At 24.2% G+C, this 14,253-nt stretch overlaps 3 protein-coding genes across 3 annotated transcripts; 2 read left to right on the top strand and 1 right to left on the bottom strand.

The window, feature by feature from the left end:
* Nucleotides 1-239: 239 nt before the first annotated feature.
* PBANKA_0622500 (exonuclease I, putative) lies at nt 240-2,876 on the top strand (the record flags this gene model as incomplete). Its single annotated transcript, XM_034563872.1, has 1 exon — nt 240-2,876. The coding sequence occupies one exon, from the start codon at nt 240-242 to the stop codon at nt 2,874-2,876; it is 2,637 nt and encodes an 878-aa protein (XP_034420725.1).
* Nucleotides 2,877-3,689: 813 nt separating this feature from the next.
* PBANKA_0622400 (kinesin-19, putative) lies at nt 3,690-10,031 on the bottom strand (the record flags this gene model as incomplete). The annotated part of the gene is made up of 1 exon (XM_034563871.1): nt 3,690-10,031. One exon carries the CDS (start codon nt 10,029-10,031, stop codon nt 3,690-3,692), a length of 6,342 nt encoding a protein of 2,113 aa, XP_034420724.1.
* Nucleotides 10,032-12,619: 2,588 nt separating this feature from the next.
* Nucleotides 12,620-14,144, top strand: PBANKA_0622300 (kelch domain-containing protein, putative; the record flags this gene model as incomplete). The annotated part of the gene is made up of 3 exons (XM_034563870.1): nt 12,620-13,601; nt 13,695-13,858; nt 14,067-14,144. The coding sequence occupies 3 exons, from the start codon at nt 12,620-12,622 to the stop codon at nt 14,142-14,144; spliced, it is 1,224 nt and encodes a 407-aa protein (XP_034420723.1).
* Between the last annotated feature and the right edge of the window lie 109 nt (nt 14,145-14,253).

The raw sequence follows: 14,253 nt of genomic DNA, 5'->3' as shown, positions 1-14,253 counted from the left end.
GTCTTTTTTTTTTTAACTTTCCAATCGAATGCAACATAATCATTTCCCCCTCCCCATATCTATCGTGTATCCATTATTAAATCTGTACATAAAATAAGTATATGTATACTGCATACACATATGCATGCATATTTTGTTCGGCTTAATTAATTTGAATAAAACCTTTTAACACTAAATAAAAAAAAAAATTTATAATTTTTCATTTCGATTTTAATCCTCTAAAATTAATAATCGATTAAATGGGAATTTCAAACTTATTACAATTCTTGAAACCTATAGTAAAAAACACACATATCAGTAAATATCAAAATGGAATAGTTGGAGTTGATATCATGTGCTGGATTCATAGGGGGCTCATAGGCTGTGCTTTTGATGTAGTTACAGATAATCATAATGAAAATTATTTAAGCTTTATTGAAAAAATGTTAGAAGCTATTTATCAATATAATATTAAAGTTATATTTGTTTTTGATGGTGAAGAATTACCAGAAAAAAAAAAAGAAAATTTAATAAGAAAAGCACGAAGGGAAAAAGCAAAAGATGAAGCTCTAGAAATTATTAAAAAAGTCAAAAATCCAAGAAGTAATGAGCTTGTTATTAAAAAATGCATTCAAGCAATAACTGTCTCAAAAGAAATTATTCAATCTGTTATTAATTTTTGTAAAAAAAAAAATATATATTATATCATTTCACCTTATGAGGCAGATGCTCAATTGTCTTATTTATGTCGAATGGGTTTTATTTCATGTGCAATTAGTGAAGATAGTGATTTACTAGTTTATGGATGTCCTAGGGTTTTATATAAATTTAAAAATACTGGAGAGTGTAACGAAATAACTTTAATGCCTATCAATGATTTAATAGATTCAGATATTATAAACAAAATTAAAAACCCAATATCAAATTCGTTTAACCAATTTTATATAACCCCAATTAAAAATATACAAAATGAAGAATCAAATTTTTCTGATTCTTTTATTTCAAATGAAGAAAAACAAAGTCACACATTTTCTCGTAAAAGACGAAGAAATCTAAAGAACGAAAAAAGAAAAAAAAAAAAAAGAAAAAAAAATAATAAACTACTTATGGATCAAATATATGATTCCAAAAATAAACAAAATCATAATCAAAATTCTAACAACCTTATGAAAACATATATCAACAATTTTTATTGGCCTGAAGAATTATACAAATTAAAATATTTCAATCTTGATATGTTTCTCGCTATGTGCATATTAAGTGGTTGTGATTATACTAACGATTTTCATATTTCTGGCATGGGAATAAAAACAGCATTCAATTTAATATATGAACATAAAACTATCCAAAATATTTTCTCTTTTTTAATTTCACATAATAAATGGAAAAATAAAATACCCCCCAATTTAGACTCATTAGATAAACTAATGGAAAAATATAATGAAATAAAAAATGCATTTTTACAACATCATGTTTATGATTTTATTTTGAATAAAATTATTCCAATACATCATTCATTTCAAAGTTTTTTTAAAAAAGAAACTTCTAATCTTTTATGTAATTCTGACAATATCAATAACCGTTTCAAACTATATGATGATGTTTTTGTTCATAAAATTATCGAATCTTCACTTTTTTTGGATTTTTCTAAAATTAACAACAAATGTTTGAATAACTCATTAGACGATCTGACCAATCAAAAGGACGATGATAAAAATATCGAAATAATAAAAGACTATGCTACAAGAACACAATTGTTGAAAAGTTCAACTCCTATTCCTCTTCCCTTTCCTAACTCACCATTTAATAACAAAGAGGAAATAATAAATCAGCATAATATAGATAACATATTTAAAAATTTTACATCAGAATGTTTTGAATATTTAGAAATATCTCCAGGTATTGTTAAAAGACATAAACAAATAAACTTAATTGACTCCAAATATGACAAAAACACAGAAAATGATGATAATAAATCTGAGTTGAATTTTATTAACAAAAAACATAAAACTCATATAAACATTAAAAATAATGATCATCAATTTAGCAATCCTCCTTTTTTATCAAAACTTAACACATTTGAAAATTATAAATTTATGGAATCAATATCAAACCAAAATGACCAAATACATGAACAAATGTCATATGATCAGTTGGATAAAAAAAATAAACAAATGAAAAGTGCGAAAAATCTTTATGAAAATATGAAAAAAACATTTACTTTATTCAAAACTTTAGGAGATAAAGAAGAAATTAAACATGATCTTAAGTCACCTCAAAAAAATACAATCATACATGAAACCCAAATTCAAGATCCCAAAAATTTTCTGAAAAAAAATGATAACTATATTAAGTCAGAAAATAAAAACGAAATGAATACACATTCTTTTATTCCTCCTTTAAACAGAAGTAAGCTACACATAAAAAAAAAAAATTATAATGGCCAATTGAAAATAGCAAACTTTTTTAAAAACTCGAACAAGGATGAATTAATAAATAGCAATAATAATACCCATAATCATTTTGAACTGAAAAGTGATCAAAACACTAATCATATTTATAATTCTCCCAATAAACTTAAACAAATTGAAACAGATGGAATGTCAACAGATCAAGATAGAGATATCCATAATGAAAATACAACATGTAAAGATGTTCTTAACACAGATTGGAAAAATACAAAAAACTTCATACATTCTTCAAAATTTACACAAAATAATTCAAATACTTCCCCGAATAAAACACAAGAAAACGACAAAAATATTAACCTCGATTATATGCTTCAAAACCTAAACTATAATTATCAACCAAAAATACAAAAACTAAACACATTTGACTATTTTAAGGAAAAAGAAAACGCACCAAATTATAATCCTTACATAGATAACATTTTGTGAATTATCTACAAATTCACAAATCATTTCATTTTCATAACCATTCTACATATACCTGTTTTTTATATTAACATATTTCACCATATATATATTCCCATGTTATACCTACATCCAAATAAACAATTTGTTATCTCTTTTCTTTTATAATAATAGACAACTTTCAAATATATAAATAGTTTTTCCAAGATTAAACATTAAAAAAAAATTATAAAAATACGAAAAATAACAAAACAAAGCATAAACAATTATATGCTATAATAACTTATTTATACAATCATATCAAATAGTAACAAAACACAATCGCTACTAAAAAAATAGTTAAAATAAATCTTAATACTCATACATAAGGTTGTATGAATAACAAAAAAAAACGCACACATTGTTTTTTTTTCTAAAAATATTTTATTATTTTTTTTTTGAAAAGCTTCTATTCACGTGTATTTCACTTAAACAATCCACAAATTCAATTGGAATAATTTAGTTACAACTAAATATCCCATCAAAAATTAAAACAAAATCGTATTATTATAATCATTGTAGAAGCTTATCATATATATGCATTTTTGTTATTATTATTTTTATAATCGATTATAATTCGTTCCCCTAATTCTCTAAAATATCTATATTTATATCCTTTTTTTCACATTTTTTTCATTCCCTTTTCATTTACCATAATCATTTACTATATAAACAATATTTATACTCCCTCGAAATATTCATATGTAATACCACCCCTAATCAAAATTCAAAAAAATTCCATATTTTCATCTCAAAAACGAATATATATATATATATATATTTCCACTTCTATTTATATTATTTTACTATATTTATTCCATAATTTGAAAAATACTGAGTTTTATCTGAATGCTTATATTCCATACTTTGAGCATTTCCCCTTTTATTGTCTTGGTAAACTGGTTGCTTTATTTTTTTTTGGTAATCAGCCACATCATCTTCAATATTCTTGTTAGAAAAAAAACATCCATATAAAGGTGCAACATTATCTTCATCTTTTCTTCTACGCATATCATTATACATACTTATTTTAGATTCATATCCTTTATTATTTTCAAAACATATTTTACCCTTTATATTATTGCTTCGAATTATATCACTCGATAAAAAATCAATATTTGATAAATTTTTCTTTTCACTTTTATCGCTATTTTCTATTAACCTCCCCAATCGATTTGAGCAAACAATATTTTTTCTTATAATGTATTTCCCACAAATATTATCATTCATATTGCTAGTATTATTAATATCATTCACATTGTTCATCTTATTTTTGTTGATAATATAGCCCCCATTTCCTCTCTGTTCAATATTTCTATTATTTTTATTAAATAATGCAATACTATTTCCACACTCATCCTTTTTATTACCTTCCTGAATATGCTCATACATATAATTGTAATTTTTAATCACCCCATTCTGTTCTTCATTTTCCAAAAAATTAGCATTCTTGTTACTACTATCATTTTGATAAAAAAAATTTATTTTATGTATTTTTTGGGGAGTTTCAACTGGATTTTTCGATTCCATACACATATGTTTTACATCTGAATTATTTTCATGAACTATTGAATTTACATAACAATTTTCTACATATTTATTTACAATTCCATACTTATATCTATTTGTTCGAATATCTCGATCCAAATACTCAACATTTTCTGTGTTGTTCATAATCCAATAACAATTATTTGAATCAATAATATTATTATTTTTAGATACTACTAAACTTATGTTTTCACCATTCCTTATCCCACTACTAACCTTATTCGATATGGAAAACATATTTTTCTGATTAGCATCATTTATCAAACATTTTTTTCTCTCTTTAATTTTACCCTTATTATACTCCTTGATATTTTTATCCATCGAACTCCACTTTATGTCTTCTCTTTTTTCCATACCATCACGATCATTCGTTATATTCCTTTTTTTTTTAACTTCAAACTTATAAATATATGAATTCCCCATATTTTGTGAATAAACATTTTTATTATTCAAATTGTTATGAATTTTATTTACCGTTTTTTCTTTTCCATTTTTAGGATTTACAATATCTAATAAATTGCTCAAATTTACATTCGTACTCATCGTATTATTTAAACCGACATCTTCTTCTCTATCCATTTTATCATTATATGTTAATTCGATTTTATTCAAATTATTTACCGTATTTTTTTTATAATGAATAATACAATTCGAATGTGTAGTATTTTGATGATCATAATTGTTATCAATAGGCTCTTCTTTATATTTTATATCTCCCTTATCTATAAATATTTTATCATAGTTGTTTATAATATTCTTAACAAATTTTTCCTTAATATTATCATTACTTATGTTGCTTATTTTTATATCATTCAAACTGGAATTTGAACCCTCTTTCCCGATGACGCTATTTTCTCCATTATTACACAAGTTGCTACTTTTACATTTCTTTTCTCGGTCTATACATATATTAGTATTATTTATAGCATTGTTACCTCTTATCAAATCATAAGAATAATCCTTCAAATTATTTCTGCTTTGCTTTTTCGAGTTTGATAATATTTTTTCATACTTATTTTTTAAAATTACTAGGCGATTTTTATTTTCTTCTAGTGCGCTTATTTTATTTCCATTATTATTCAATCTACCACAACTTTCCATTTCCATTTCATTTTGTAGTTTTTTTTCTTTTAATTTTTTTTCTAACTTTTTTTCGAAACTCTGCCAACTTTGTTCGATTTCTAAGATAAGATTGTTATTCCTATTATCCCCACTACTACTTATATTATTATTAATGATATTGCCATTTTTTTTCACATAATTAAACTTAACGTCTCCAATTTTTAATTTCCTATACGGAGTAAGGTCGTTCTGTTTTATTCCCATCTCTTGCATACTATTTTCACCACGTAAATTGCCCCCTTCATTTATACAAGGTGATATACTTCCATGCACACTTCCATCTCTGCTGCCACTACTATTCACATCTTTTGTATCATCAAATTCAATATAATATGAAAACTCACCCTTGTTTTTTCCTATAATTGTTTTATTCCTTAAATTACTAAAGTTATAATTCTCACTAGTCGATCTATATCGTTCGGATTTTCTTTTTTCACAAAATGAATCATCATCTTTTATATTAATCTTACTATCACAAAAATTTCCATTTTTTATTATTTCAACAACATCCATCATTCCATTATTGTTTCCAACCAAATCATTTTTCACATTACATCCCTTCCCACTATATTTCCCCTTACCTTTTAGATTATCATAAACCCTCATTTTGTTTATTACCATATTATTTATCTCTGCATTATTAACAAAATTTGTACTTTTATTTTGAGCCATAAATTTGGTATTACATGAATGATTTATTGAATTGATGAAATTGTCACCCGTCTCACTATTTTTTTTATTTCTTTTCCCTTTTTTAGGAACGCATAAATTATTTTTTACACATTTTTCACTATTTCTCGACTCAGTTAAACTTGCAATGGTACCATTGTCGCATGATCCCGATTTTGAATTACCGTAATTATCATCCTCATAATTATTATTATCAAGGCCAATGGAACTATTCTCCTCTCCTTCCAAATTTAATGGTTCATTAAGTTTACTCAAATTGCCATATTTCCTAGATCCCTTTAATAATGACGACATTTTTTTACTATCACACATATAACTATCCGTATTCCAGTTATAAGAATTATATTTTTTCTTCTTATCTTTTAGACCTTTTTTTTCTCTTTGACTTTCGATTTTTCCTTTTTTATTAATTTTTTTTTGGGGGGTATTATATTCATTTATTTTACCATTAAAAACACTGTTTACACCCTTATTCTTATTTATACTCATATTTAAATTATATAAAATTGCTCTTTTTGCATCATTTTTATTGTTCATTTTCAATTTTTTTTCATTGTTTTTTTCATTATGCCCATTTACGTTGATTTTCTCATGTTTTTTCATTTCACCCTTTTTTTCGCTTTTTTGTATGCATTCTTTATCAAAAAATATACCCTTTTCAGACTCTTCCAAATTCATGTTATCATATTCATCTAGTAAAATAGTTTCATCACCAACCGAATTATTACCGATTTCCTCTTCACCACATATCCCATCATCAGTTTCTATTTCATACTCGACAGTGTGAGCATGGATAAAGTTCATAATACCTTTTTTATTTACATTTCCATTCTGATGGAACCAAAGATTTTTTTTATCGTTTTCACTTGTTTCAAACTCCTTTCTTATCCTTTTAATGCTCGATTTATTCATATTCCATTGATGTAATAACGAATTAAACGAACTAACCTCATAATCCTTGTATATTCTTTCTATACCTTTATAAGTATTATTATCTACATTATTTAGCTCATTTCTATTGATAATTTCTTTTTCTGTTGGATTTTTAATTTTTGAAAATGATTCATAAGATATATCATCATTTCTCTTTAATTCTTCCTTATTCTCCCATTTTTTTTCACCCTCTGCATTTACTTTTTCTCCTTCCATTTCCTTAGCATGACTTTCATTTGTTCGGTTACTGCTGCTTTCTCTTGTGCTATTACAATTTTCCCTTACAATACAACTGCTTTTACATTTACTATCGACCCAACTCTCAGATTTATCATTTAACACAACAGAAACATCATTTTCTTTTTCACAAAGCGACACATTAAAGCATAAATCCTTTATCCTTTTTAGCCTTTTCTTATTTTCATACTTATTCGTTATATATTGAAAAAAAACAAACTTTTTCAAAAAATATAATTCTTTTTTTAATTTTTTTATATCTTCTTCATATATATAGGAATTAGTATTTTTTATTTCGAATTTAATTTTTTTTGCTTTAGATACTAATTTTAATGAAGATAATGTGTCACGTGCATTTTTTACATATGGTGATATTGTACAAATAAAAATTGTTTTATTAGAACCCCCTATAGAATCTTGTAATAATCTTGTTAATATAGAGTTTCTATAACTTATGTTTTTATTGCCTTTTGATAACTCATTTATACATAATGACAAGGCGGATAAACTTCTGTTTATCGAACATACTTCTGTTGTATATAATTTCTCATTAGATGCTACATACTTTTCATTTCCTGCTAAATCGATTAATAATAAATTGCATGACTTAAAATGTTCAGGTTTAGAATTATTTACATTTCTTAATTCTATTTTAAATATAGAATGTGATCGTGTTGACATTTCATTCGTTTTGGTTATTCTACAAGCTCTATTACTTGTACCATCAATTAATAACTCTATTAGCTCTTCACAACTATTCACTTCAACAGTTAATAATCCGTTAACAAATGTAGTACTATTTGAAAATTTTGATTTTAATGTACTTAAATATGGCTGTGATTCAATGCATGAGTTTAGCAAATCAAATATTCTGTCATTATATAATTGCATATAAGAAGCATACACTTTAAAATTTGGGAATAATGTATCACTTTCCTTACATTTATCACCTCGATCCTCACAATTATTATTGTTTTCATCCTCAACATTACTTCCATTCTTATAGTTTTCATTTGAATAACAAAATTCACGGGAACTATTCTCCCTTATCAACGATATTCTATTCATTATCTCTTCACATGCTCGAGGTATAATTCCTTTCCTTTCAGAATTTAAAATTAATTGGATATCATCTTTAAAAAATTTAAAATTAGGTTTATATTCATTTCTATATTCAGAAAATGTTTTATAATACTCAGATTTTCCAGAATAATTTTCATTAACATAGTCTATATTATTTTTTGGATTATTTCGAAAATTAAAAAAATTATATGATATATCAAAAGTTCGCTTAAAATTACTTGAATTTCTATTTGTTAATGGAATTCCTTTAGGAGGTAAATTAAATAGAGGTTGAGAACATGATCGCTTTCTATCATACCAACAATTATTACTGTTGTAATTATTTGAGAGTTTTAAACTATTAGTATTCACTAATAATTCGTTTGGATATATTCTTCTAGAAGTATATCTATATTTTTTTTTTCGTTTCTTAATTAATTCCATAATATCAGGACCTATCATAGTATATGTTTTACCTGTCCCTGTATGCCCATGAGCAAATATTGTAGCATTTTTAAAATTAAAAATTGAATCGATAGAAAAACAAATACTATTCCAAACATCTGATTGTTTACTATTTTCATAAAAAACTTTATCAACCAAAAACTCTATTTTTTTTTTTTCTTTATCTTTCATTCCATAATCTATTAATATTTTATTTGAGCCTCTTTGTGTAATAATATTTTTTGGTTCGTTTTCTACAAATTCTGATGGCTTAATTCTAATACACGTCTTTATCTGGGCTTTATTCCAATTAATATCTAAGTTATCATACTCTGAATTATCTTCTAAACCTTTTAAAATGTTATTTGAGCAATTTTCATTTTCTTCACTACATAATAATGGTTTTTCTCCTATGCTTTCATAATCATTCAAGTAATTCCTTTTTGGTATTGTTTCATCAATACATTTCAAATTTTTATCATTTATGTTTTGTGTAGTTACATTATTTTCAAATTTTTGAGAAGCCAATATTTCGTTCGTATCCCCGTTATGTGTATTTACTTCGACTTCGTTTATTTTAAATATTTGCTCTATCTTTTCAATACACAATTTTTCATTTAAAATGTGTTTATCCAATACATTATTGCTGTTTGTGCGTTCATATATCTTACTTTTATTAACAATATTTTTCGTATCTAATTCATTATGGATAATTTCTTTTTCCTTCAACATTTCAATTTTTTTTTTCTCTTTTTTATTTATATTGTTGCCAACACTTTCATCGTCTTTAATGAGTAAATCATTTTCTTCAATTTTATACTCGATGGTATTCTCTATATCACTGTCATCTATATTTAATGTAGTTTGTATTGAGCCTTCTTTATATTTGTTTCTTTTGTAAAAATTATAATTATCATTATCACTGTCAATTGGCATAGTCACACTTTTATCAAATACTTTGTAGCACTCATCACCTGAGCCATTTTTCAAATAATCGGAATCAATCCTAAAACTTTCTTTATTCTTATTTCCAATATCTTCTGGTGCAATACCTGTAGATAGCTGTGCAATATCACAGATCTGCACAGCAGTTGGGTTATTCATTATACTTATGTTTGACATTAAAAAAAAAAACTAAAGACAAGCGTAATATATATATATATATATATATGGATGGTTTCAGCTATATTTATTATTTAATAGAGGAAACAGTTGCACTCTATTATCAATATATACACATGTGCATACAAATATATTTATATATATACATGGATGTGTATAATATTAAACATTAGATCCATTAAAAATAATGTTTCATTGTACCTAATTTTATAACACCAAGCTAATCGAAAAATAACGCTCATATTTTTAAAATTATAACATTAAATACTTTCATGATTGCATATTCATATATTCAAAAAAGAGAACAAATCTGCATATGTACATTCATATAGCAATATCTCATATGTATATATATTTAAAGAATAAAATAACAATAACAAAAATATAGAAATGTAGCAATTAATTATGCTATTAAAACAGTTTACCAAATAAAAAATACGCACACATATATATATACATATATATGTATAAAAAACGAAAACAAAATAAATTATAAAATTAATATAACTCCATAATATGCTAAATTAATAAATATGGAATGGTTGTCTATTATATATTTCTACATACATATATAATTTTTACTATTGCATTTTAACTTCGTGCCAATTCCATCATTTTTTATTGTCCTAAAGCATAATTCTTGCTAAAAATATGGAAGCTTCCACAATTTTTTATAGCATAAATAATAAATTCGCTACACAATTAATAAGCCATTTTTTTTTAGTTTATCTATTATATATATATATATATATATTTAATGAATTTATAAAACAATATTTACATATATATTTTAGTGAATTTATAAAACTGGGCATTATATATATTTTTTTAACTTGTGCCTATTTCCTACACATATATACCCTTATTTACACACACCTTTTTTTTATTTTTTTAAAGTATAGAATTTAATTTGGAAATTACTCTATGTTCAGAAAGAACAAATTTTAAATAAAAAAAAAATAAAACAAAAATAAAACAAAGATAAAACAAATGTTACTATTTTATGTTTAACTAGTCAAAATAATAAATTTATACCTTAAAAAAATTTTATTTTGCAAACCAATTTTTTATTTTTCATTTTTAGCTTTAAATATGAAATTATTTTATCTCCAAAATTATGTACATCCTTTCCTTTGTGATTGCTCACTATTTCACTATTTATTATACACTAATATATATTATTAGCATATGTTATTTACATATTATTATCTACAATAAAATACAGTGCTTTTAATATACTTTACACAGTCAATGAAAACCAATTTATAAAAGTAATACTTTTCAATTATTAAGCATAAATTGTCTTTTTTTGTGTGTGTATGGAGATTAGCTATTTTTTATATATAATTTATCATATATTACAAATAAATAATAAGAAGAAAATTAAATATAACAAGAATATATTTTTTCATTAGCTACAATTGGCTATAATTTTTTTTTTATGAGCAAGCAATAATTTTTTTATAGACCATTTCGCTGTTGCTATGACACCAATGCTTATAAAGAGAAAAAAAAATAGTTACATAATAAAATAATGCATTATTACCATAAGGGCATTTATATAATTGCTTCCTTCTTTTTAAAAATATGTCATGATGGAATTGACAAGTAAAAAACAAAAATTAATATCCTATAGTTGATGAATATATAACAAAAAATATGGAAAGGGCCATAACATATAATAAGAGCATTATTACATATATATCGTTTTTTATTATGAAAAAATAAACTAATCCATGTTGTAGCCAATTCTTTAAACTGGCTTATTATATATAAGCCCATTATATACCTATATTAAAGTTGTAAAAATAATATAATTGTATTGTATACTTATATATATGCACCTTTCCATATCTCACATTGTGCCATTTTTATATTGTGATTTTTTTTAAATATATAATTGAATTTGAATCTTTCTATGCTTATCATATTGTAAATAAATATTTTATATCAAAGAAGAACAAATAAATATATTATTTGTTTTATTTATAAATATATATCTTTCTAATATTTGAACATACAAGAGCCAAAACTATATTATTCCATTTTCAATGTCGAAATAAGATATATTTTTTCGTTTATTCTCCTTTATTTTCGTTATGTTTTCGCTATTTTGTACTTTTATTATTTTTTATAATAGACTGGATCTTTTCAAAATAATACAAAATCGATTTAATTACAAATAAATAGAAAAGTGTTATATTCACACAAACGATAATGCTCAACCACAACGAACAAAAAAATATGGCTACTTTCGTTCCCTAATTTGATAAGAAAATAAAAAAATGAGTTCTTACACATATAAATATGAAAGGAAGATGTTTATTTTATTATTTTTTTTTATTATTAGCAAAAATAAATACTATATTCTACATATTTATTTTTATTTCATAAATACACACATACATTTCTATACAGCTTTAGTGATTAATATTTTTTTTAAGAATTATTTTTTTAGTTAATTTTTTTCCAACATTTATTTTTGAGAAGGTTTTTCCATTTCTCTTATGTTTCCCTTTTTTTTATTTAAAACCAATTTCTGAGTTATTTAATATTTTGCAATAGCTGGTATGAATGCCATAAGCAAAGATCATATAAATACCAGTTTAATCAAAGGAAATTGTATAAACGACGATAGAATGGACGCCATTATAAATAATAATGATAAGGATGCGATAAATAATAATGATATGTATCCTAATTTATGTTTTACAAATGACATAACAAATGAACAAATTTTATACAATGGTAAACAAGATAATATGAATGTAGTTGATCCTGATTATAGCATAAATAACGATATTAATAATATGCCTGACTGTATAAGCAAAAATGAAGAAAATAATTCTTATACAAGCAAAAATACAATAAGCAGTGAATTAAATCTAGAAAAAAGCGAAGAACTTTCTGATGATATAAGCATAGTATATTCATATGTAGTCAATGATTCTAAAAGACAAATGAATTCCAACAACGAATTAATATCTATTAATATAGCTATAGACGAAGATAATAAATATGTATTAAGAAAAAAAATAAATAAGTTGCCTTTTTTCAGATATGGGCATTTTTTATGTTTAACTAAAAATGGATATATATTAGCTATAGGGGGAACAGATGGAAGAAAAAAATATGCTCTAATAGAAAAATATTGTCAAGAAAAAAAAAAATGGAAACAAATAAATTTAATGCACTTTTCGAGATCAAATTTTTGTGGTATCTGTACAGGGGATAATAATCTTTATGTGTTAGGTGGAGAAGGCAATCAGCATATATTAAAAAGTGTTGAATATTATGATAGCAAAATAAATTCGTGGAGGTCTTTACCCCCTCTTAATTGTGTTAGACATTCGGCTAGTGCAATTATTTTCCATAATACAATTTTTATAATTGGGGGAAAAGATGGAATTGGGAATTATGGAAAAGTTCATAAAAGCGTTGAAATGCTAAATTTAAATGAAAAAAACATGAAATGGAAAATGTGCAAATCGTTAAAACAAGCTAGACTCGCATTGGTCGCAATAGTATTCGACAATAAAATATATGCTATAGGTAAATTTTGCATATATGTACAAATTAATGCTATTTCGCAATCATTCATTTTTCTTTTTTCGCGATTATTTATTTTTCTTGTTTTGCCTTTAGGAGGATCAACCGGAGTGAAAAATCTCAAATCAGTAGAAATTTACGACTTTAAAAGAAATGAATGGACAGATGGACCAAGTTTAAACTTTGCTCGATCTAATTTTGTTGCATTTCCATGGAAAAACCACCTAGTTGTTTATGGGGGAATAAATAATACCAACGGGGTACGTTTTTTTATTCTGGAGAAAAATACATAAATGCCCATTACAACATTAAATAGTCATGTTTATTTAAGACCATAAATACAAGATGCATGAAATAACGAATTTAAAGAATGTTTCCATAAATTTGATTTATTTATATGTGTGAAAATTTTAATTTTTGTATATTTTGATTAAAATAAAAAAAATTTAACATATATATTTTTTACAGGAATTTTTAAATTGTGCTGAAATACTAAAAGAAAAAACAAATCGTTGGATGCTATTAAACGAAATATTGGAAAATTAAGAAATCTTGCTATTTTGTGAAAACTTATTTAATCAAACTTGTAGCTATTAGATTAGCTTCTTTTTCAAAGTCATAAAAAAGGAAGATAAATAAATGAAACATTTTAAAA

Source organism: Plasmodium berghei (assembly GCF_900002375.2).
Source record: "Plasmodium berghei ANKA genome assembly, chromosome: 6".
NCBI lineage: Eukaryota > Apicomplexa > Aconoidasida > Haemosporida > Plasmodiidae > Plasmodium > Plasmodium berghei.
Note: the sequence above shows the minus strand (reverse complement) of the source record. Positions and strands in the feature narration are given on the sequence as shown.